At 50.8% G+C, this 25,871-nt stretch overlaps 1 protein-coding gene across 1 annotated transcript in view; it reads left to right on the top strand.

Annotated features, from left to right (window-relative positions):
- Positions 1-25,871, top strand: part of acvr1c (activin A receptor type 1C) — a 295,659-nt gene that overhangs the window by 230,149 nt on the left and 39,639 nt on the right. Inside the window, exon 5 of the mRNA XM_072475088.1 lies at positions 8,747-8,903. Within this exon, the coding sequence (XP_072331189.1) occupies positions 8,747-8,903 (157 nt within the window). The remainder of the gene's footprint in view (positions 1-8,746; positions 8,904-25,871) is intronic.

Raw genomic sequence — 25,871 nt, forward strand, 5'->3', positions numbered from 1 at the left:
GCAACCGACCGTTGGTCAGTGAGGAGAGGGAATCTCCTGCCGGCCAGGTAATGCCTCCAATGCCGCACAGCTTCCACAATCTTTGTCCTCCTTTTCGACAGAGAAGTGCCGAATTTCGGAGGCATGGAGGGTGGGGGAAAAGAAGGCCACGGCCTGACTGCCTGGTTGAGGGTGGCGGCCAGAGCTACGTCCGATGCACCGCTCGCGACCTGGAAGGGGAGGGACTCACCGACCGCGTGCATCGTGGCCTTGGCGATGTCTGCCTTGATGCGGTTGAAGGCCTGGCGGGCCTCAGCCGTCAGGGGAAAAACTGTGGTCTGAATGAGTGGGCGGGCCTTGTCCGCATAGTTAGGGACCCACTGGGCATAGTAGGAGAAAAACCCCAGGCATCGTTTCATGGCTTTGGGGCAGTGGGGGAGGGGGAGTTTCATGAGGGGGCGCATGCGGTCGGGGTCGGGCCCTAGAACTCCATTTTCCACGACATAGCCAAGGATGCTAAGCGGTTGGTGCGGAACACCCATTTCTCCTTATTGTACGTGAGATTAAGGAGTTTGGCGGTCTGGAGAAATTTTAGGAGGTTAGGTTCGTGGTCCTGCTGATCGTGGCCGCAGATGGTGATGTTGTCTAGGTACGGGAAGGTGGCCCGCAGTCCGTACCGGTCAACCATTCGGTCCATCTCACGTTGGAAGACCGAGACCCCATCAGTGACGCCGAAGGGAACCATAAGGAAGTGATAGAGGTGGCCATCTGCTTCGAACGCAGTGTATTGGCGGTCCTCCGGGCGGATGGGGAGCTGGTGGGAGGCGGACTTCAGATCCACTGTGGAAAAGACCTGATACTGTGCAATCTGATTGACCATGTCAGATATGCGTGGGAGGGGGTACGCGTCGAACTGCGTGTACCAATTGACGGTCTGACTGTAGTCAATGACCATCCTGTGCTTCGCCCCGGTCTTTACTACTACCATTTGGGCTCTCCAGGGGCTTTTGCTGGCCTCAATGACCCCTTCCCGCAGAATCCGTTGGACCTCCGACCTGATGAAGGTCCTGTCCTGGGTCCTGTATCGTCTGCTCCTGGTGGCGACGGGTTTGCAATCCGGGGTGAGGTTCGCAAACAAGGAAGGTAGATCGACCTTAAGGGTCATGAGGCCGCACACAGTGAGGAGGGGTAGGGGTCTGCCGAATTTTAAGGTTAAGCTTTGGAGGTGGCACTGGAAGTCCAGACCGAGTACAGGGCAGCGTAGAGGTGGGGGAGGACGTAGAGCCTGAAGTTGCTAAACTCTACGCCTTGGTCGGAGAGGGTCGCCATGCAGTATACCCGGATTTCCACAGAATGGGATCTGGAGGCCAGTGAGACCTTCTGGGTGACGGGGTGTACCGCGAGGGAGCAGCGCCTTACCGTGGTGGAGTGGATGAACCTCTCTGTGCTCCCGGAGTCAAAAAGGCAGGACGTCTCGTGGCCATCGATTTTCACTGTTGTCGTTGCGGTCACGAGGTTGCGGGGCCGGGACTGATCCAGGGTGATCGAGGCGAGCTGCGGCAGATGCTGGGAGGTCCCGGGCTGGTCAGCGGTGGTGGAGGTAGCGGCAGGCGATGAACGGCCAGACGAACTTCCAGGCAAGCAGGGGTCCTGAGGCACTGTCCAAAATGGCGGCGAAGATGGTGGCACCCATGGGTCGCACGTGGCGTGCAGCATCAAAGATGGCGGCGCCCACGGGCTGCACGTGGCTTGCGAGGAGGAAAATGGCGGTGCCCCTGGGTCGCACGTGGGGGGTGCAAGGACGCTGGGCCTAGAAACAGCGGCGACTGACCAGGCCTGGCAAATACACACAAAGTGTCCCTTCTTTCCACATCCGTTGCAGGTCGCGCTCTGCGCTGGGCAGCGCTGCCGGGGGTGTTTGTTCTGCCCGCAAATATAGCATTTGGGCCCCCCAGGGTTGGCTGGCTGCCGTGCGGCGCAGGCTTGCGGTGAGCTGGAGTCAGCAGCTGGTGGGGCCCACGATGCCCATGAGGGTGCCGCGCGGTCGGGGGCGTACGACTGGACGTTACGGGAGGCTACTGTTTTTTTTTCTTTTTTTATAAATTTAGAGTACCCAATTCATTTTTTCAAATTAAGGGGCAATTTAGCATGGCCAATCCACCTACCCTGCGCATCTTTGGGTTGTGGGGGCGGAACCCACGCAAACACGGGGAGAATGTGCAAACTCCACACGGACAGTGACCCTGAGCCGGGATCGAACCTGGGACCTCGGCACCATGAGGCAGCAGGGCTAACCCACCGCGCCACCATGCTGCCCTCAGGAGGCCACTGTTAACGAGTTCGCGAGCTGCCTAGTTCCCGCAAGATCAAGCGTACCCCCTTCCAATAGGCGCTGGTGGACGTACGCAGACCTCATGCCCGTAACGAAGGCGTCTCGGATTGAAAGTTCTGTGTGCTGGACTGCCGAAACTGCCTGGCAGTCACAGTTCCTCCCCAGGATGTGCAGGGCACGCCAGAAATCGTCTAGGGACTCACCGGGGAGTTGCTGTCTCGTGGACAGGAGGTGCCTGGCGTATAGTTGATTGACTGGCCGAACGTAATGTCCCTTCAGGAGCTCCATTGCTTCCTAGTAAGTGGGCGCATCCCAGATGAGAGGAAAAATGTCAGGGCTCACCATAAATAAAGGACTTGCAGTTTCTGCGTGGCCGAGGGTTCCTCAGCGGATGTTCGGAGGTAGCTTTCGAAGCAGGCTAGCCAGTGGTCAAAAGCGGACGTAGCATTGGCTGCTTGAGAGCTCAGCTGCAGGCGATCAGGCTTGATGCGAAGATCCATAGTTTAAAAAAATCTTTGCTCAATAAATTGATGCACTATCAATTACCACAAAGACGACAGTAGTGGAATAATTGAGGCTTTATTGAGCAAAGATGTGCCTCCTGTAGCAGCTACCAGAATGGCTGCAGCACCCACATTTATACGCCGCCTACTGGGCGGAGCCAGCAGGCAGGGATTTACCCATGTACCTCTAGTATATGTGTCTTACCATAATACATATAATGCAGCTAGTGGTGACTACCACACCCCACCAGGGTATTTTGCTTTTGGTCCTTTTCGCCCAGTTTAGAATCATTGAATCCCCACAGTGCAAAAGTAGGCCATTTGGCCCATCGGGTCTGCACCGCCCCATCGAAGGGCACTTTACCATTTTCACTCCACCCAATGCCCATAACCCTATAACCTAACCTGCATATCCCTGGACGCTAAGGAGCAATTTATCACGGCCAATCCACCTAACCTGCACATCTTTGGAGTGTGGGAGGAAACCGGAACGCCTAGAGGAAATCCACACAGACATGGGGAGAACGTACAAGCTCCACACAGACAGTGACCCAAGGATGGAATTGAACCCAAGTCCCTGGTGCTGTGAGCCAGAAGTGCTAGCCACTGTGCCACCATGCTTTCATGGGTCATGTTTGGGTGAAATTTGAGTAGTTCGATGGAATAAGGTCCGCACATAAAAGTTAAACCCAACAAACCTAATACAAGTCAGCAGACGGGCAAAGAATTGTTGTCGGACTCGGAAGCACTTCGAGCTTCATTGGTGAACAAAATGGCGGAGGCACCTCTACCGACTTTGGCCTTGCCAGGGACAGCTGAGATGCTGGCAAGCTTCTTGGTGGATAAATTCAAAAAGCAGCGGCAGGCCGGATCCGAGGACCTTGAGAAGGCGATGGAAAGAGCTCTCGCCCATCCGTGCAGCCATGGAGTAAGGTGCGATGATACAAAGGGTGGAGGTGAAACTCTTGGACCAGAGTCACCGGATTGTCTCCCTGGACGCGGAAATAGTATTGTTGGCTCAGCCCGAGAGGCCGTCCTGCCGATCAGTGGGCCCCGATCGCAGGTCAGCCACAGCGGAGGCCCCCCCCCGGGGTTGGCCCCCCCCCCCCCGCCCCCCACAGGCCGCCCCCGGATCCTTCCACGCTGAGGTCCCGCCGGGTAACATCAGGTTAGAACGGCGCCGGCGGGACTCGACTTTTTTTGTACTGCAGCTTGGCTCATCCCGGGCGGAGAATCGCCGGGGGCCCCATAGAGCAACATCCGAACGGCCAGATAAAGGCGTGCTCGTGTAGAGGTTCAGTACTGCGGGCCTTGTCACTACTCCGCTGCTGTTTTCCCCTGTGAAATTCACCCCGAGCACGGTAGTTATTGCCACTTTGAGGATTTGGAGGCACTTTAGGCAGCATTTTAGGCTGGGCTCCATGTCGATGTCAGTCCCTATTTGCAGGAACCATGGCCGGGATTCTCCCGCGATTGGCGGGACAGCCCGACGCCGGCGCCAAGAGCGGCGTGAACCACTCCGGCATCGTGCCGCCCGGGGGCTAGGCTGCTGCTGGTGGGGTTGGCGCCACGCCAACCGGACCCGAAGGGCCGCCGCGAGTTGGCCCATGCGCAGAAACGCCGGCGTGTTTCCTGCGCATGCGCAGGGGGTTTCTTCTCCGCGCCGGCCGTGGCGGAGCCTTACCGAGGCCGGCGCAGAGAGAAAGAGTGCCCCAATGCCACAGGCCCGCCCGCAGATCGGTGGGCCCCGATCACGGGCCAGGCCACCCCAGGGCCAGATCCCCCGCGCCCCCCTGAGGACTCCGTTAGCCCCCCTCCAAGCCAGGTCCCGCCGGGATGGACCATGTCCATTTCACGCCGGCGGGATTGGCCGAAAATGGACGGCCGCTCGGCCCATCGGGGCCCGGAGAATTGCCGGGGGGGCCTCAGCACTTAACTTCAGGAAGAATGTAAAGACTTTCGAGAGGGTACAGAAAATATTTACAAGGTAAGTTCCGGGAAGCACAGTGGAGCAATGCTCACGGCGCCAAGGACCTGGGTTTGTTCCCCGCCCCGGGTCACTGCCCATGTGGAGTTCGCACATTCTCCACATGACTGTGTGGGTCTCAACCCACAACCAAAGATGTGCAGCGTAGGTGGATTGGCCACGCTAGATTGCCCCTTAATTGGGAAAAAAGAATTGGGCACTTTAAATTATATTTTAAAAAACACAATGGAAGTTCTCGGGATGAGGGACTTCAGTTACATGTACAGGTCAGAGAAGCTGCTGCCTTTCCTCTCTGAGCAGAGGAAGCTGAGAAGAAATTTGATAACGGTGTTCAAAATCACATGGAATCGAAACAATAGATAAAGAAAAACTTTTCCCGTTCGTGGAAAGGCCAAGAGCAGAGGATACTGATTTAGCACTGATTTGGGCAGCACGGTAGCACAGTGGTTAGCACAGTTGCTTCACAGCTCCAGGATCCAAGGTTCGATTCCCGGCTTGGTTCATTGTCTGTGCGGAGTCTGCACGTCCTCCCCGTGTCTGCGTGGGTTTCCTCCGGGTGCTCCGGTTTCCTCCACAGTCCAAAGATGTGCAGATTAGGTGGATTGGCCATGCTAAATTGCCCTTAGTGTCCAAATTTAAAAAAAGATTAGGTGGGGTTACGGGGCTCTTTCGGAGGGCTGGTGCAGACTGGATGGGCCGAATGGCCTCCTTCTGCACTGTAAATTCTATGAACACAATTGGCTAAAGAACCAAAGGCAACATCAGGAAGAATGACCTTATGTGTGAAACATAAGAACAGAAGAAAGAAGCAAAGGAGTAGGCTACTAGGCCCCTCAAACCTGCTCTGCCATTCAATAAGATCGTGACTGATCTGATTGTGGCTTCAACTACATTTCCTTGCCTCTACCATTACCATCAAGATAGGAAATTAACTCTGTTTCAAGGAGGAGTACAGGAGAACATGCCAGGACCAGCACACACATATCTGAAAATGAGGTGCCAATCTGGTAAAGCTGGAGCACAGGATTAGATGCGTGCCAAAAAGAGGAAGCAACATCTTGTAGACAGAACTAAGCAATACCACAACAACAGATTAAAGCTCTGTGTTTTGCTACAGCTAGTCATGAATGGTTGTGGACAATTAAACAACTGAAGAAAGGAGGAGGCTCCACAAATATCCCCATCCACACTGGCAGGGGAGTCCAGCTTATCAGTTCAAAAGGCAAGTCTGAAATGTTTGCAGCCATCTAGAAGGGCAAAATTAATGGTCCATCTTTGTCTCCCCCTGAGAGCCAGCTAATTTGATTCATTTCACTTGACATTAAGAAATGGCCCTGACAACAAATTGGCAGCAATACTGGAACTTGTGCTCAAGAACGAGCTAGGGCAGCACTGTGGCGCAGTGGATAGCACTGCTGCCTCACGGCGCCGAGGTCCCAGGTTCGACCGTGGCTCTGGGTCACTGCCCGTGTGGAGTTTGCACATTCTCCCCGTGTTTGCGTGGGTTTCTCCCCCACAACCCAAAGATGTGCAGGGTAGGTGGGTTGGCCACGCAAAATTGCCCCTTAATTGGAAAAAATGAATTGGGTACTCTAAATTTATTGAACAAAAAAAAAGGAGCTGTGCCCTGATATGACCCGTCTGCACGAAGCAAGGTAAATCCAATCCAGCCAATCACTGACCCATCAGTCTACTCTCAATCATCAGAAAACAATGGCAGATGACATCAACAGTATTATCAAGCGGGTCTTCATCAGCAATAAATTGCTCACCAGCGCTCAGTTTGAATTTCGCTAGGACCATTCACCTCTTGACCTTGTTACAGCCTTTACCAAGCATGGAGAAAAGAGCTGAACTGAAACTGCCCTTGGCTGGGTACAGCATCGAGTAGCATAGCAAAACTGGAGTCAATGGAAATCGGGGGGAAAACTTTCCACTGATTGGAGTCATAGTTAGTACAAAGTAAAATGGTTGTGGTTGTTGGAGGCCAATTATCTGAGCCCTGGATATCACTACAGGAGTTCCTCAGGGCAATGGCCTAGGCCTAGCCTTCATCAATGACCTTTCCTCCTTCATGAGGTCAGAGTGGGTACATTCGCTGATGATTGCACAGTGTTCAACACCGTTCATGACTAATCAGATTCTGAAGATGTTCACATCCTTATATAGTAAGCCCTTGACAACATTCTGGCTTGGGCTTATATGTGAAATTCACAACACAAGTGGCAGGCAATGACCATCTCCAACAAGAGAGAACCTAACCACCTCCCCTTGACATTGACTGGCATTACCATTGTTGAATTCCTCATTATCAACATCCTGGAGTTACCATTGACCAGAAACAGAACAGGTCCAGCCAAATAAATAACGTGGCTACAAGAGCATGTCAGAGGCTGGTAATTCTGTGGCGAGTAACTCAGCTCCTGAGTCTTCAAAGCATGTCCAGCATCAACAAGGCACAAGTTAGTTTGATGGAATAGTCTCTACTTGCCTGGATGAGTGCGGCTCAAACACTAAAGAAGTTCAATACAATCCAGGACAAAGCAGCCCACCTTCTCAACACCTCATCCACCATCTTTAACATTCACTCCCTCCGCCACCAATGTACAATGGCAACCGTGTGATCTACAAGATGCAATACAGCTAGTCACCAAGGCTCCTTGAACCATACCTTCCAATTCCCATGACCTCTATGATCAAGAAGGACAAGTGCAGTGGATGTGTGAGAACACCGTTGCCTGCAAGTTTCCCTCCAAGTCCCAGACCATCATCACGTGGAACCATATCACTGTTCCTTCATTGTTGTTGGTTCAGACTCCTTGAGCTCCTTCCTGGCAGCAATGTGGGTGCACCTACACCACATGGGCTACCTAGGTGCAAGAAGGTGGCTCACCTTCTCTAGGGTAATTCGGGATGAGCAACAAATGCAGGCCTTGCCAGCATTTACTCGTGCAGCGAGAGAGAGTTGACATAGAGTCTGCAAGCTGATTCTCTGCTGTAACTATTCTATGAATTTGTGATATTTTAATTTGTTTACACTAATTCATCTATTTTTCACATTTTACTAAAATCAATAGCTTAAAAGAAGTCTCTTTTCTCTTTTTTTCTCCTTGATTTAACTGTCACTTTGGAGATGATAGAATTTCCAAAAAATTTCAATGTGCTTTCATTGACTAAAAACAAGCCCCCAAAATTTCCATCTGAATGTAAATCTGAAGATTGGCAGGATCAGTATTTACAAGTATTTAGTCAGCCAGCATACTGATCGAAAATGGAAGACTGAGTGAAATGGTGAGTTAGCAGGGTGGCCTTCATTTTTAGGTCATGTTCTGAGTCCAGTCCAGGCTAATGGAAGAAGAAACTCCCCTGTCTGCTAGTTTGAAGGATTTAAAGGATAGGTTATCGATTCAATTGAGTTTTTAATAATGCTTTTAATACTAAATTGTCAATGTATTTCAAAGAAGGGAATGTGATGGCTGATGTGAGAAGTGGAAAATTTCACACTTTGTATTGGGGTTACTTTAAGGGAGCTGAGGTGGAATACGTGATGTGGGAGCAGGGGATGTAATAGAAATCGAAAGGTGGATCGTTTCTTTGCCGTGACGCGATTACTTTAATAAATACAAATGTCCGCCAAGAAATGGAAATGTAATGCTGCTACAACATTATTGCCTTTCAAACATTCTCGGTTAATATTCAAATTTGTGCTGTAGGCTCAGAGCCTTGCCCCACCATCATCGCATATTGTAAACTTACATGTGCTTTGCTCACCATTTTACAAAACTGGTCAGTTCCAAATTTCCAACAAACTCTATGCTGGTGATTGATGTGGTTTCTTTCCCACAGCATTGACTTGTAAAACGCTCGGTTTTGTATAAATTCATGACAGTGTAAGCACCAGAAATGGGATGGAAACTTTAAATGAATCATGATTCATGTTAACAGGTAAACCTGCTATTGCACACCGTGATCTCAAATCAAAAAATATTCTCGTGAAAAAGAATGGAAGATGTGCCATTGCTGATTTTGGTCTATCAGTGCGACATGATTCAGCGACAGATACTATTGATATATCACCTAATCACAGAGTGGGAACAACGAGGTATTGTTTAATATCATTCTCTATCATTTTAATTTTTCTTTTTAGTTTGCGGGCTCAACTATTGTAATCATTTAGACTGAAGGTTCCCCATTACTTACCTGTAGAAAATACTAACTAATAGTTACATGTCTATGAACGAAGCATTGATAAATTCCAAGTAAAATAAAACAGAAAAGGTTAAACTTTCCTCACAGGAAAAATAAATGCAAAATGTCACTATCTCCCCAGAGGGGCCAGGTGCGTTTGGTTAGGTAGTGGGCAGGCTGCCTGTTCGTTTTTACCTGCCGGCCAGCCTGTGGTTTCAAAGTGAACAAGGTTGGGAACTAAATGTCCCAGGGTACTTAACTTTTAGGATAGATAGGTAAAATGGGAAAGGATAAGGGGTAGCCCTGATAAAGGATGGGATAACGACAGCAGAGCTAATGGATCTTAGTTCAGAAAATTAACACATGGAATAGGTTTGGGTGGCACTAAGAAACAAGATGGGGTCAGAAAACACTGGTGGGAGTTTGTTTTTAGCCCATGCCAAACACACTCCCCTGTGTTAGTATGTGTGTGTGGGGGTGGGGGTGGGGGGGTGGGGGGGTATAAACAGGAAATTAGGCGCATGTGGTAAAGCTAATAATACAGCAACCATGAGGGACTTTAATCCCCAAATAAACTGGGCAAATCAAATTTGCAGTCATAACATGGGATTCAAGTTCATGGAATGGGGCAGCACGGTAGCACAAGTGGATAGCACTGTGGCTTCACAGCGCCAGGGTCCCAGGTTCGATTCCCGGCTGGGTTACTGTCTGTGCGGAGTCTGCACATTCTCCCCGTGTCTGCGTGGGTTTTCTCCAGGTGCTCCGGTTTCCTCCCACAGTCCAAAGACGTGCAGGTTAGGTGGATTAGCCATGATAAATTGCCCATAGTGACCAAAAAGGTTAGGAGGGGTTATTGGGGTACGGGGATAGGGTGGAGGTACGGTAGACTGAGAAACTATATTAAACGATCTGGGGCGAGATTCTCCGACCCCCCCACCGGGTCGGAGAATCGCCGGGGGCTGGCGTGAATCCCGCCCTTGCTGGCATCCCTGCACTAATTTGCCCTTAGTGTCCAAAAAAGGGGAGATGGGGTTACGGGGATAAGCGTGGAGATGTGGGTATGGGGTGGAGGTGTGGCCTTGGGTTGGGTGCTCTTTCCAGGGACCGGTGCAGACTCAATGGGCCTAATTGCCTCCTTCTGCACTGTAAATTCTATGATCTATGACCAAGAGGACTGGCCAGCAGTGCAGGAAGAATGTCAACAACCTATACCAGGCAGAATGAGTGAGTGGACACAAACGCGCCCCGCCCTCCAAGAGAGCAGCCACCCCCCAACTGTCCAAGTGACCCCCAGCCCTCCCTGCCCTTTCCCCTCCAACCCTCATTCACACCCCCTCTCCCACCACTGAACCACGCGTGTGGCTAACGATGCCCTCTATGTGTCTCCACAGGAAAAGCTCTCCCACAATTGGCGGGAGAGGGCCCAGAGTGGTGGAGGGGTGCCGGACGTGAGAACCCTCACCTCCTTCGAGGAGCGGGCCCTGGAGGTGACTGGTATGGGCGAGGTCAGAGCGGTCACCCGCGCGGAGGCTGGCGGACACCGCAGAGGTGAGGAACCACCGAGCTCCACCCGGAGGTCCTGTAAAACATGAGTTGTTATTGTCTTACTGACTGACCCATCCCTCCCACTGCCCACCTGTCCATTCTCCCGCAGGTCCTCCGGCCGACGGCGCTGGCCCATACCCGGTGGCCCCCTCTCCTGACTCCGGAGAGAACACCTCAGAGTAACGCTCCGAGGATGCAACTGTTATAGTTACAGCACAGCTGTCACCCCCACCCTCCACCAGGGCAGATACACACCTCGGTGGGACATGTTAGTGGACAGGCTTCTGGGGCACAATCTGGTGAGCGCCACACTGCTGCTGATGTACATCTGGTGGAGGCAGAAACCCCCAGGCGAGACAGCAGTCGGAGGTCTGCTGGATCCCAGGACCCAGCTGGGCCCCAGCCTGATGTTGAGCCTGTGACACAGAGTTAATCGAAGCTGATGGAGACGAAAGGGAGTAGCTGGGATGTTCATAGGGAGATGTCAGCTTCACTCCAGCAGATCCATAGCCGCTTGGAGGAGCCAAAGAGTCTAGGGATGCAAGAGAGGCGCCGGCAGGAGTGGCACCAAGGCAAACATTAGGGTGGCGACCGCAGTGGATAGCCTGCGATGCCAGCACCATGAGTGAAGGTATCCAAGGCGTCGCGCAGTCGGTGACAGCCGTGGCTGAGGGTCCCGGCAGTATGTCTGCCTCATTGGGGGATGTCACCCAGGACCAGTCTAGCCTTGATGAGGTTCTGCGGGACATGTCCCGCTCTCAGATGGGCATGGTGGAGACACTGCAGAGTTTTCCCAGTCGCAGGTGGGCACAGCTGAGGCACTGCAGAGCATGTCCCAGTCACTGAGGAGCATCGCCGAGTGCGTCGACGCAATGGTGCATACCATGGGGGAACCACTAGGGCTGCCAGAGCCAGCCAATGCAGAGGCAACCAGGGCTAGAACCAGCTGTCCCTCCAACCCAAGGTGAACCCCAAGCCCTATGGGTACTGATCGGGAGGAGGGAGGAGGTGATATGTGCCAAGCCGGACCAGACCTATGGAATGGCAATGGTGGCCACCAGCTCCCCCAAGTTCCTCTCCTCTGATGTGGCCACATTTCACAGGCAGCACACGGGACAGGGCGGCACGGCTGTGCATGTGCTGCCGACAAGTAGGCCAGTGGACGCCCGCCAGAGGCATCGAAAGCCATTGGACGAGGTAGCCAGCTGGCTGCCTCCACCTCAGATGTACATCCTGGGGAAACAACAAGACACAGTGGTAGAGCTAGGAAGGCCAGGCACGTTGAGCATCACTGAGGTCACTGGGATAGAGGAGAGAGGGTGGGGGTGTTAGGTAGTGGGGGGGGCGGCACTATCGGGAATGGGGTATTGTACAGCACATTGAACAACTTTTTGTAAAACCATTATGACGCCTCTGTAACTTTCTTCCGCAATGCTGGCTGACCCCTGGACCCTTTGTCCATCTCTCATGGCAACCGCCCCTCCCTGTAGCACCCACCCAACCTCCGGCCGTGGTCATGTCCCCGGAGGTGTGTACCATTCCCTGGGTGTGCAGATGTTGGCTGCTGCATGGTTGAGGTGTCCAGGTCACCAACAACCTGTCCTGGTCCCCCCCATACTGACACTATAGTTAAGAAAGCCCACCAACGAGTCTACTTTCTCAGAAGACTAAGGAAATTTAGCATATCAGCTACAACTCTCACCAACTTCTACAGGTGCACCATAGAAAGCATTCTTTCTGGTTATATCACAGCTTGGTATGGATCCTGCTCTGTCCGAGACTGCAGGAAACTACGGAAGGTCGTGAATGTAGCCCAATCCATCGCGCAAACCAGTCTCTCATCTATTGACTCTGTCTACTATTCCCGCTGCCTCGGAAAAGCAGCCAGCATAATTAAGGACCCCACGCACCCTGGACATACCCTCTTCCACCTTCTTCTATCAGGAAGAAGATACAAAAGTTTGAGGTCACGTACCAACCGACTCAAGAACAGCTACTTCCCTGCAGCCATCAGACTTTTGAATGGAGCTACCTCGTATTAAATTGATCTTTTCTCTACACCCTAGCTATGACTGTAACATTATATTCTGCAGTCTCTGCTTCCTTCCCCATGTACGGTATGCATGTTTGTACAGCATGCAAGAAACAATACTTTTCACTGTATACTAATATATGTGACAATAATAAATCAAATCAAATCAAAGTGTGGTGTTACCTCCCAGTGTTCAAGCACAGTGTCCAGGCATCACGGTGTGAATGGAATGCTAGGCAATACTCTCACATGCTACATGGCCCGCCTACCCACGGAAATCCACTGGGCATTTGTCAAGTGCTGACTTAACCACGATTGCAAGTTCCCTGTGATGCGCAATCAATTACACTCAAGCCGAAGTGATTTCATAACTGAAGGCTTTAATCTACTAGAACCTGTTCCCCAGCAGCTTCGGTACAGAAAGTGAAGGCTGCTGGGACGGCACCATCTCTTATACTCCCCCTTCAGGGCGGAGATACGTAATACAGCCAATGGTAGACTCCTGGGTCTAACCAATGGTCATCAGCCTCTCAGGTACCACAATACCTAGTACTACCACATTCACCCCCTGTTAAAAAAGAGCCCGGCGGGGGTGGTGGCCAGTGGTAACAGTCGCCTTTGACATGGTATGACCAGGTATGGAGGTACCGTGCTGTCGAGGATATTTACAAAGTTCACAGTTGGAGTCACAGCGAAGCAATCAGTCGATCGGGTGGCCTGGTCGTCCTTCTGGAGCGTCTGGGCTTCGGTGGTGATTCTGGTGGGGGTCCCGGTGGTTGCGACTCCGGGAGCGTGGTTTCGTCATCCCTGGCAGCTTCGTCACCCCTAGGCGGCACTGTTGGGGCAAAAGGTTGACACGGGGGGGGGGGGGGGGGGGGGGGCCCGTAGGGGCGTCGGTGGGTGGGCGGGCCTAGGCAGGAGCGGCGGGAGTACTGACCCCCCAGTGAGGTGCTGTGGGGGAGGTGGGGGTGGGAGCAATGGTTCGGGTGCGCGTGGGGTTCCGGCGGGCGCCAGGTCCCGAAGGGAGACTGTATCTTGCCGGCCGTCAGGGAACGCCACGTAGGCATACTGGGGTTCAGCATGCAGCAGGTGGACCCTCTCAACCAACGGGTCCAACTTGTGCGCCCACACGTGCTTCCGAAGCAGGATGGGTCCGGGTGTCGCTAGCCAGGTTGGGAGCAAGGTCCAGGAGGAGGACTTCCTGGGGAAAACAAGGAGACGTTCATGAGGTGTCTGATTTGTGGTTGTACAGAGCAGCGACCGGATGGCATGGAGGGCTATCGAGAGGACTTCTTACCAGCGGGAGACTGGGAGATCCCTGGACTGTAGGGCCAGTAGAACAATCTTCCAGACTGTTCCGTTCTCCCTCTCCACCTGCCCGTTTACCTGGGGGTTGTAACTGGTCATCCTGCGCGATGCCCTTGCTGAGCAGGAATTGACGTAGTTTGTCCCTCATAAAGGAAGACCACCTATCACTGTGTATGTACGTGGGGAAACTGAACAGTGTAAAGATACCCTGGAGGGCCTCGATGACGGTGGTTGTGGTCATGTCTGGGCAGGGGATGGCGAAAGGGAACCGGGAGTACTCGTCAATCACGTTCAGGAAATGCGTGTTGCGGTCGGTGGAGGGGAGGGGGCCTTTGAAATCCATTTTGAGGCGTTCAAAGGGACGGGAAGCCTTTATCAGGTGCGCCCTCTCTGGCCAGTAGAAGTGCGGTTTGCACTCTGCGCAGATTTGGCAGTTCCTGGTGACTGACCTGACCTCCTCGATGGAGTAGGGCAGGTTGCGGGTCTTGACAAAATGGAAAAAGCGAGTGACCCCCGGGTGGCAGAGGTCCTCATGGAGGGCTCGGAGGCGGTCCACTTGTGCAGTGGTACAAGTGCCGCGGGACAGGGCATCAGGAGGCTCGTTTAGCTTCCCCGGACGGTACAAGATCTCGTAGTTGAAGGTGGAGAATTCTATCCTCCACCGCAAGATCTTGTCGTTCTTAATCTTGCCCCGCTGTGCATTATCGAACATGAAGGCAACCGACCGTTGGTCCATGAGGAGAGTGAATCTCCAGCCGGCCAGGTAATGCCTCCAATGTCTCACAGCTTCTACTATGGCTTGTGTCTCTTTTTCGCCGAGGAATGGCGAATTTCGGAAGCATGGAGGGTACGGGAGAAGAAAGCCACGGGCCTGCCCGCTTGGTTGAGGGTGGCCGCCAGAGCTACGTCGGACGCATCGCTCTCGACCTGGAAGGGGAGGGACTCATCGATGGCGCGCATCGTGGCCTTTGCAATGTCTGCTTTGATGCGGCTGAAGGCCTGGCGGGCCTCCGTCGACAGGGGGAAGGTTGTGGACTGGATTAGGGGTCGGGCTTTGTCTGCGTAGTTGGGTACCCACTGTGCATAATAGCTGAAGAACCCGAGGCAGCGCTTCAGGACCTTGGGGCAGTGAGGGAGGGGGAACTCCATAAGGGGCCGCATGCGCTCAGGGTCGGGGCCTATAACTCCACTTCGCACTACGTAGCCTAGAATGGCTAGACGGTCGGTGCTAAACACGCATTTATCCTTATTGTATGTCAGATTAAGGATTTTCGCGGTCTGGAGAAATTTGTGGAGGTTGGTGTCGTGGTCCTGCTGGTCATGGCCGCAGATGGTGACGTTATCCAGATACGGGAACGCTGCGCGTAAGCCGTACCGGTCAACCATTCGGTCCAGCTCTCGCTGGAAGACCGAGACCCCATTAGTGACACCAAAGGGAACTCTTAAAAATTGATAGAGCCGCCCATCTGCCTCGAAGGCAGTGTACTTGCGGTCACTATTACGGTGGGGTAGCTGGTGGTAGGTGGACTTGAGATCCACCGTGGAGAAGACCTTGTATTGCGCGATCCTGTTTACCAGGTCGGCTATACGGGGAGAGGGTACGCATCCAGCTGCGTAAACCTGTTGATGGTCAGGCTGTAGACAATGACCATCCTATGCTTCTCCTCGGTTTTTACCACCACTACTTGAGCTCTCCAGGGACTGTTGCTCGCTTCGATGACCCCTTCCCTCAGCAGCCTTTGGACCTCTGACCTGAGGAAGGTCAGGTCCTGGGCACTGTACCGCCTGCTCCTGGTGGCGACGGGTTTGCAATCCGGGGTGAGGTTCGCAAACGGAAGGCGGGTCGACCTTAAGGGTCGCTAGGCCGCAGACAGTAAGGGGAGGTATAGGGCCGCCGAATTTAAAGGTCAGGCTTTGCAAATAGCATTGGAAGTCCAGCCCCAGGAGGGTAGCCGCGCAGAGGTGCGGCAGGACGTACAGGCGGAAATTGTGGAATTCCCTGCCTTGGACAGTGAGGTTCGCTAGGCTGAACCCCTTTCTCTCCACCGAGTGTGACCCGGAGGCCAGGGAGATCCTTTGATTTACAGGGTGGGTTACAAGTGAACAGCGCCTACCGTGTCGGGGTGAACAAAGCTTTCCGTGCTCCCAGAGTCAATCAGGCAAGACGTCTCGTGGCCGTTGGTGAAGACCGTCGTTGTAGCTGTTGCGAGTGTCCGGGGTCGACTTTGGTCCAGTGTCACCGAGGCCAGATGAGGCAATTGCGAGTTCTGATCGGGCAGCGTGTAGTCGGCCGTGCTGGGGGCCTGGTGCCCCATCCAAGATGGCGTCACCCATGGGTCGCACATGTTGTCCGGGGATGAACAAGATGGCGGCGGTGATGGACAAAATGGCGGCGCCCACCCGTCCAACGTGGTGTCCGGGGGGCAGGATGGCCGCGCCCGTGGGTCGCACGTGGCTCTAGGATAGGGGGGTGGCGGTGAGCGCTGGCCGGTAGGGGCCTGAAGGGGGGGTTGCCGCGGCGGTCCATAGTCGCTGGAGACCGCGGCCACAGCGCGGGCCTGGCAGACCCCCACAAAGTGGCCCTTCTTGCCGCACCCTTTGCAGGTGGCGGTGCGGGCCGGGCAGCGCGGGCGGGGATGATTCGCCTGCCCGCAGAAGAAACAGCGGGGCCCGGCGGCGTTAGCGGGCCGTCTCGTAGCGCAGGCCCGCGGGGTCAGGGGGAAGGTCTGTGGGGCTGCCGCTGCGGGGTGCCACGCAGCCCAGGGGGCCGCCATGCGGTCGGGCGCATAGGACTGCGCGTTTTTGTAGGCAACATCCATGGACCCTGCCAGGGCCCGTGCTTCTCTAAGTCCCAGAGTGTCCCTTTCTAGGAGTCTTCAGCAGATATCTGTGGAGCTCATACCTGCTACGAAAATATCCCTGATTAAAAGTTCCGTGTGCTCGCTCCCCGAAACTTGCGGGCAGCCACAGTTTCGGCCCAGCACCAGTAACGCACGGTAGAAATCTTCCAATGATTCCCTGGGGCTTTGCCGTCTAATCGCAAGCAGGTGACGAGCGTAGACCTGATTTACAGGGCGGATATAATGTCCTTCTAGCAGTTTGATCGCGGCATCATAGTTCTCCGCCTCCTCGATAAGGGGGTAGATCCCAGGGCTGACCCTTGAGCGCAGGAGATGCATTTTCTGTCCTTCTGAGGGGGTGCCTCTGGCTGTCTCGAGGTAGCCTTTAAAGCACGCCAGCCAGTGTTTAAATATTGCAGCCGAGTTCTCCGGGTGGGGGCTGAGTTGAAGGCACTCCAGTTTGATTCGGAGATCCATCCTTCCAGCTTAAGTCTAGTAGATTAAATTGATGCGCAATCAATTACACTCAAGACAAAGTGATTTCATAACTGAAGGCTTTAATCGACTAGAACTTGTTCCCCAGCAGCTTTGGTACAGAAAGTGAAGGCTGCTGGGACAGCACCATCTCTTATACTCCGCCTTCAGGGCAGAGCTACGTAATACAGCCAATGGTAGACTCCTGGGTCTAACCAATGGCCATCAGCCTCTCAGGTACCGCAATACCTGGTACTATCACACCCTGTTAGTGATAGCCTTCAGCCGTGCAGCCAGAGTCCTCAGCAATCAGTGGGGGTTATGGGTGATCAGTCGGCCAGACGGGCAGTGACAGGGGTTGCCCCGGAATAGGGTTGGGATCCAGGAGTTGGCATGGCGAGCAAACGCCCCCACAGTTGCCCGCCAGCTCCTCCCCCCCCCCACACTCCCATGGTGCCCACCCCTGCGGAGGGTCCCCACCCCCCGCCGCCAAGCACTGGGGTGGCAAGCCCAGCACACCCGCACTCTTTGCCTGTGATCAGATTGCTGCTCACCTCCTTGGTTCCCCATGGAAGCCCTTCTCCCAGGTTCACTTTTTCATGAGGGATTGGATTTGGATTTGTTTATTGTCACGTGTATCGAGGTACAGTGAAAAGGATTTTTCTGCGTGCAGTTCAAACAGATCATTTAATACATGAAGAGAAAAGAAAATACATTATAGGGCAACACAAGGTACACAATGTAAATATATAAACACCGGCATCGGGTGAAGCACACAGGAGTGTAGTATTAATCAGGTCAATTCATAAGAGGGTCGTTTAGGAGTCTGGTAACAGTGGGGAAGAATCTCTCGGAGTACTAATCGGCGCCAGGGTGAGCACTTGCTGGGGAAGCCGATGAATGATGGGAGGTGGATGGATATGGGATTGCTCTTGTTGATTGTATGGAAATGGGACTTAAGTGGTGATAATTGGTTTCTCGCCATGCTACAGTGAGATCCCGATTTCGCCGATGGGAGTGGGCTGATTGCCTCACAAACTGTTTGGTGCCTGGCGCAGATCTCGTTTTTGGCCTCTCCCGCTATTCATCAGCCTCGTTACACATGAGCGCGAACGTATTGAGGCTGCAAGATCGTGCTCTTCGTCTCAGATACGGAAAATCCGGCCTCTAACCTTTTTTTCAAAAACTGCAGAGGAAAGTTAATGAACAAATTCACAAGAGTCGACTGATGAGCTTTTAATGCAAAGAATAACGTATTTATTAAATCAAGAAAGCAAACTAAATTACACCAGATCAAAAGGTTGGAAAGGTATCAATACGAAAACAAGAAGGTGATTCAAATTTCCACTGTTCCTCTATCCCAGCAATATCTTTACAGGCACTTAAAGCAGTGAATTATTATCACCTGCTTGATACAGAGGCTTCTTGCTTGGGATCAGCACAGTTGCAAACAGTTTTCTTCCATTGATTTCCTGAGCATTCGGTTGACGCTTCTCACCCAACTTGTAACTCTCTGGAAGACACCAAAAAACTGCACTCTAAACTCACTGGGCTGGATTCTCCGCCCCGGCGTGCCACATTTCTGTTTCACCCCACCGATGGGATGCTCCGTTACGCCGGCTGCTCAGTGGGGTTTCCCATTGTGGGGCAGCCCCACGCCATCGGGAAACCCCCGGGCTGGCGGAAAAATGGAGTATCCCGCCGGCGGGGAATACAGCCCATTGTTTCTTCAACTGCAGAGAAAACAATGAGTTCCCGAAACTCAGTTTTCAGCAGCATCTCCGCTAAACTGACCATTTAACTGGATCCCATAGTCCCATTATTCAGTTGACTAATGTCCCTCCAGTCTTGCAGTTTTTCATCACAAAGCTGTGTATCAGTCACTGAAAGTAAGCACGCAGGTACAGCAGGTGGTATCGAAGTCAAATGATATGTTGGCCTTCATAGTGTGAGGATTTGAGTATAGGAATAGAGATGTTTTTACTGCAATTGTGCAGGGCATTGCTGAGGCCACACCTGGAGTATTGTGTGCAGTTTTGTTGTCCTTATCTGAGGAAAGATGTTCTTGCTATGGAGGGAGTGCAACAAAGGTTTACCAGGCTGATTCCTGGAACGGCGGGACTGACATATGAGGAGAGATTGAATCAGTTAGGATTATATTCATTGGAGTTTGAAAAAGTGAGAGGGGATCTCATAAAAACGTACAAAATTCTAAGAGAATTAGACAGGGTAGATTCAGAAAGAATGTTCCATATGGTGGGGGAGTCCAGAACTAGGGGTCATTGTATGAGGCTCAGGGGTAAACCTTTTGGGACTGATTTGAGGAGAAGCTTCTTCACCAGAGAGTGGTGAATCTGTGGAATTTGCAACCAGAGAAAGTATTTGAGGCCATAACGTTGTGTAATTTCAAGAAGGAATTAGATATAGCTCATGGGGCTAAAGGGATCAAGGGATATGCGAGGAAGATGAGATCAGGGTATTGAACTTGATGATCCGTCATGATCATGATGAATTCTCTGTTTCTATCTATCCTAAAGTCTATCCTAAATCCCAGGCACCAAGGCTCATAAACAAAACCGAATGAAACTGAAACTATTTTTACCTTTTTTAAACAAATATATACGTATAATTGTACATTGGGCATAACACTATGGTAATGACTTTCTTCGCTGATGTGAGTGTAATATTTTCAAGTTTCCTGGCAATACAAAGTAAGTGGTGCGAAGAGGGAAAGAGGGATTATAGACAGTTTGGGTTAGTGGGCAAGAACATGACAGATGGAATACAATTTGGGGAAGTGTGAAGTTATCTAATTTATTTTTTGTATGGCGAGAGACTGGGAAAGACTTTCATTCAGAAGGACCTGGTTAGGCTTGTACATGAATCACAGAAAGTTAACATGTAGGTACGGCAAGAAAATAGCAAGACCAATTGTGTTAACATGTAGGTATAGCAAGAAAATAGCAAGACCAATTGTGTTAACATGTAGGTACAGCAAGAAAATAGCAAGACCAATTGTATGTTTGCTTTACTTTTAAATAATTGAAGTATAATGTTAAGAAATCTTACTGCATTAGGCAACTGGTGAGGCCACACCAGGTATACTGCGTACAATCATGGTTACCTAAACTAAGAAAGGACATTCGTGTTCTAGAGAGCGTGCAACAACATTTCAGACTATATCGCCTCCTCGTGAATCATGTTCCACAGGTCAACATTCTCCGAACAAAGTAAGACTTCTGGACATACAACCTCCAAACAGTTTCCCCAATTTGTTTGGGTGGTCAGTCGTTCTATTTGATCCTATCATATTCAACAACTTGCATTTTCATAGTTTCTTTAACATACAGCAGAGAAAAATCTGGAGCATACTAACTGAATAATATAATTATCACAGGGAAACAATGTGAAATTGGTGATGTGCCTAGAAGAGAAGAAGGAGGCCCAAAGCCCAAATCAGTCCTCGGGCCTGGTCGGTACAATGCCTGCGAGCTGCAGAGACCAACTAAGTTCCTGATGCAGCTCAGCAGTTGGGGATTTCTCAAATTCATCCAGCTTTTCATCTGAACTGACCTGGAGATGAGCCTGGGTTTGTGGGTAGAGTATGAAAATAGGCAGGCAACATCCCACACTAGATTCTGGAGGAACATTCCTGCTCCACATTAAAGTAGATGAACAAAATGAAAGAGAAAATCTTGCTTCTTTTTCTGTGCCCTCCAGTGGTCTCTTTAAAGATTGCAAGGTGGGTTCAAAAAATAAGCGGTGTGCTTTGTGCATGCTCTGCCCAGTGCGGGTCAAGTTTGACAACAGAATCCTGAAACAGCCATGAGGCTTCTCCTTAGCATATTGAAGGTTTGAACACCTGTTGGTGCACCATGCACTTGAAGGTTCTCAGTTCCCTGGAAACGGAAGTATTTCTTGTGCCCCCAAAATATCAGGAGCATGCCATACAATTTCTCCCCCCCCCCCATTGTCATCCCTGAATTGGGGAAATGATGGATACTACAATTGCTGCCTAACATATCCCATATATGTGATCACAGTATTGTAGTGACTAATTTTTAAAAATTCCAAATGTAGCAAAACACAAACAAGTGCGAGTCATGTAAACAGTTTGTTATTTTCTGTTCTAACAAAGCTAACAGTAACACACTCGAAAGAGAATGTGAGAAAAAAAGGGAACCCCAAAACCCCCAGGTTCCTCCCCCCCCCCCCCACCCCCCTCAGCTGCTGGCCACAAACAGGTCCTTAAAGACGGCAATGAACTGCTCCGACCTGGAACAGAACCCTTCCTCCGACCATCTCATGGCATATTTAATTTGCCCTATTATGTATTTTCTTTTCTTTCAGGTACTAAATGATCTGTTTGAGCTGCACGCAGAAAAATACTTTTCACTGTACCTCCTGGCAGGTCCGACACCCCAAATCGAAAATACTGCCACCAGCGGACATGGCTCCATCCTAATATCCACAATCTCAGATATGGTCTTGAAGAACAAGGTCCAAAACTCAATCAATTTGGGGCAGGACCAGAACATATGGGAGGGGTTTGCTGGCTCCCTCTAGCACCATTCGCACCTATCCTCCACCCCAGGAAAGAACCCACTCATACACACTCTAGTCAGGTGCATCCTGTGTACCACCTTAAGTTGTATCAGGCTCAGCCTGGCACAAGAAGAGGTAGAATTCACTCTGTACAAAATTTCACTCCAGAGTGTAATGTTCTTGTTGGATGGAATGATTTATATTACGAGAACATTAGTAGCTAAAGCTATAAACAATTTATTAACATTCACTGTGGGTAAACTATATACAAAACAACAGATGAATAACATTAAGATCAAGCACAAGCAACCTCTCTCCAGCTTCTTCCAGCCAGTCTGAGGGATCACCTGACTGTTACATTTATTTATGTACTACTATGTGGAGATGCCGATGTTGGACTGAGGTGAGGACAGTAAGAAGTCTTACAACACCAGGTTAAAGTCCAATGGGTTTGTTTTGAATCTCTAGCTTTCGGAGCACAGCTCCTTCCTCAGGTGAATGATTCACTAGTGATTCGAAACAAACCCATTGGACTTTAACCTGGTGTTGTAAGACTTCTTACTATGATACCACTACACAGAGCCCTCCCTCCAACTCAAGTGCCAATTCCCCCTCCCACTTCCTCTGTTTCATCCAACAGGGCCCTTACCTCCTCAGGTAATCTGAACTAATCTGGGTAATGCAGACACTGGCTGATTTGCTTTGGATGTGCCCCAAGGATTGAATATGAACTTTGAGAGATTGACCAATGATCACTCCCAAAAGCTGTCTCTCTCACAGTTAATTTTAACTAATGCCTGCTAACTGTACATCAATTGGTGTTAATTATAGTTCGGTAATGGGTATTAATTGGGGATGCATGTGTTTTTGTATTGTTACAATTGCAGTGGATGTTATACCTGCACTGGAACTTCACAAAACATGAAGTCACAAGACCACTAATTAGTTTTAACGACAAGAAAAAGCATTTATGAAAAAATTGGATTATGATACATAATGCTTCTACAGGCACACTTAGCTCAGCAATTGCACACTGGTTTTCGGATTGACATGGTTTACAAAATACATCTTAACCTACAATGGCCTCATTAACGAAAAGTCCCTTTCAAGCACATAAGATGACTGTGGGCAAATGCACTCTCCACTCTGAACCTCAAGTGAATGTTTGTGGATGTCTCCCCAGAATTCCCCAGATGATTGTCACATGAGGGTTTCCAAACTCCACTCCCGAAAATATGCTTTAAAATCTTCTCTCATAGCTATGCTTTATCTTAGCGGTTTGCGTTCTGAAATCCAGACCAGGTTTTCCAAATGACACTTTTAAACAAAATTTTTAACAGCGAATTCAGTCCAGGATTTTACACCAACTTATTTAGGATGTCTTTGTCTTGATTGCTGTGCAAACTGCTCACAATTATATTAACTCTTGATTCCTGGACTATATTAAAATGACATCAAATGTTTCATCTATCTCTCATGTCTGCTGTCCTACTTCAAATATAATTTCTGCAATTATCTCTTTTATTCAGAACACTTTGGTCACTCTTCCGAGACTTATTCTGAATAATACCTTGGTCTCTGTTTGTTAACTGCAGACTTCTGTTAATTTCTCTAGTTTCCTTAACTAGCTGACCTTCAGATCTCTAAACTTCTTTTCTTCACCATTACTCCATCGTATAGCTTTTCTTCTAGCAAAGCTGACAGAGATGTTCCCTCTCTAGCCTTCTAAACCCACTACCCACTTGCTTCTAATAGATCTGTGGGAAATGCCTTCTCTCTCACTACCTATCTTCAATTAAAATTAAATTAGCTAAACTAAAATTTAAAAATTTCTCTACCTTACAGTTCCAGTTGCTAACCAACACCTATATGCTTATGCCTGTTATTTATTCTTCACTGTCGTCCTCTCTAAGAACTATAAAAATACAATTGCAACCTAACCAACCCCCACACATACAAACATCTATGTCAAGCATGAATCTAACTATAGGTTTTACCTGTCCCCAACTATAGTCACAGAAACATTAAATTAAACCCACTTAAAACTATATCTTGGGCCGACCCTGGGGGAGGGGGGGGGGGGGGGGGTCTGACCCTGGGGGGGTCTCCGATGTGATCTGGCTAAGTGCGACGGCGTCAACACTTAGCCTCAGGATCAGAGAACCCCGCCCCCTCTTCCACAGGGTGGTCCACAGACTCAAACCATCCCTCCTGAACTACACCAGCACTGTCAGCCTCACCAGGAGGAAACAGCTGGTTGTCCAGATAGATGGGGGTCACTGGTCAGGCCTCTGCCCTGAGAGGGGCAGAGAACCAAGGAAGGATACAGAGGCCATGGTACAGGTGTTCTCTGGTTGGGGTGAGCTCTGCTAATCTCCTGCTTCCTCTGAAATGGGGCAGCACTTCTGAGGATTGCCAACACCTGGGGGCTCCTGAATGAACTTGGCCACCTTCGTCCCTTGGTGCAACAGCTGGGATATGAGGGTGTCCAGAGGGGTGGTCCTGGTGGGCTCCCAGATGACCAGAGGCCTTCTGAGCATTCAAAGGATACAGGCAGCACTGAAAGTAGTACCAAAGGGGTCCGTTGAAAATACAGACTGCAGCAACGGCGGTCATCTCGAGTCCATGGATTTGGCAATAATTTTCTCCCCACTCGTGTCCCTGGCCCGGGCAGCCACCCCCCAGCATACCCAACAATGTTCAAGGGTTTTTCAGTGCTTTTCTAGCTGCCCGATCCCCCTCAGCAGTCAGGTCCCACTTGTCAGTACATGCATTAATTCACGGCTGTGAAATGTCCGACTAAGAGGAACATCTCAACAGGGTGGTGTGATGATATGCATCATTGTAAATACACAAGGGGTTAATGTAAATACACTACGACTAAGTAAACACTAGAGGGAGTACCAGAGACGTCATGACATGCAGACATAGAACATAGAACATAGAAAAATACAGCACAGAACAGGCCCTTTGGCCCACGATGTTGTGCCGAACCTTTGTCCTAGATTAATCATAGATTATCACAGAATTTACAGTGCAGAAGGAGGCCATTCGACCCATTGAGTCTGCACCAGCTCTTGGAAAGAGCACCCTACCCAAGGTCAACACCTCCACCCGACACTAAGGGCAATTTTGGACACTAAGGGCAATTTACCATGGCCAATCCACCTAACCTGCACATCTTTGGACTGTGGGAGGAAACCGGAGCACCCGGAGGAAACCCACGCACACACGGGGAGGATCTGCAGACTCCGCACAGACAGTGACCCAAGCCGGAATCGAACCTGGGACCCTGGAGCTGTGAAGCAATTGTGCTATCCACAATGCTACCGTGCTGCCCTTAAGAACAAATTAATCTACACTATATCATTCTACCATAATCCATGTACCTATCCAATAGCTGCTTGAAGGTCCCTAATGTTTCCGACAGGCAGTGCATTCCATGCCCCCACCACTCTCTGGGTAAAGAACCTACCTCTGACATCCCCCCCATATCTTCCACCATTCACCTTAAATTTATGTCCCCTTGTAATGGTTTGTTCCACCCAGGGAAAAAGTCTCTGACTAAAATTTAGTTGTTAGCCAGATCTTGGTAGAAAGTTAGAGGGATGGCAGGGAAGGGAGTACAATGTTCCTCCTGCAGGATGTTTGAGGTGAGGAATGCCGTTAGTGTCCCTGCTGATTTTACCTGCAGGAAGTGCTGCCATCTCCAGCTCCTCCAAGACCGAGTTAGGGAACTGGAACTGGAGTTGGAAGAACTTCGGATCATTCGGGAGGCAGAGGGGTTCATAGATAGCAGCTTTAGGGAATTAGTTACACCAAAGATTGGAGATAGATGGGTAACTGTAAGAGGGACTGGGAAGAAGCAGTCAGTGCAGGGATCCCCTGCGGTCGTTCCCCTGAGAAACAAGTATACCGCTTTGGATACTTGTGGGGGGGGGACTTACTAGGGGTAAGCCATGGGGTACGGGCCTCTGGGACGGAGTCTGTCCCTGTTGCTCAGAAGGGAAGGGGGTAGAGGAGCAGAGCATTAGTAATTGGGGACTCGATAGTCAGGGGCACAGATAGGAGATTTTGTGGGAGCGTGAGAGACTCACGTTTGGTATGTTGCCTCCCAGGTGCAAGGGTACGTGATGTC

This window comes from Scyliorhinus torazame, chromosome 2 (assembly GCF_047496885.1).
Source record: "Scyliorhinus torazame isolate Kashiwa2021f chromosome 2, sScyTor2.1, whole genome shotgun sequence".
Taxonomy (NCBI): Eukaryota; Metazoa; Chordata; class Chondrichthyes; order Carcharhiniformes; family Scyliorhinidae; genus Scyliorhinus; species Scyliorhinus torazame.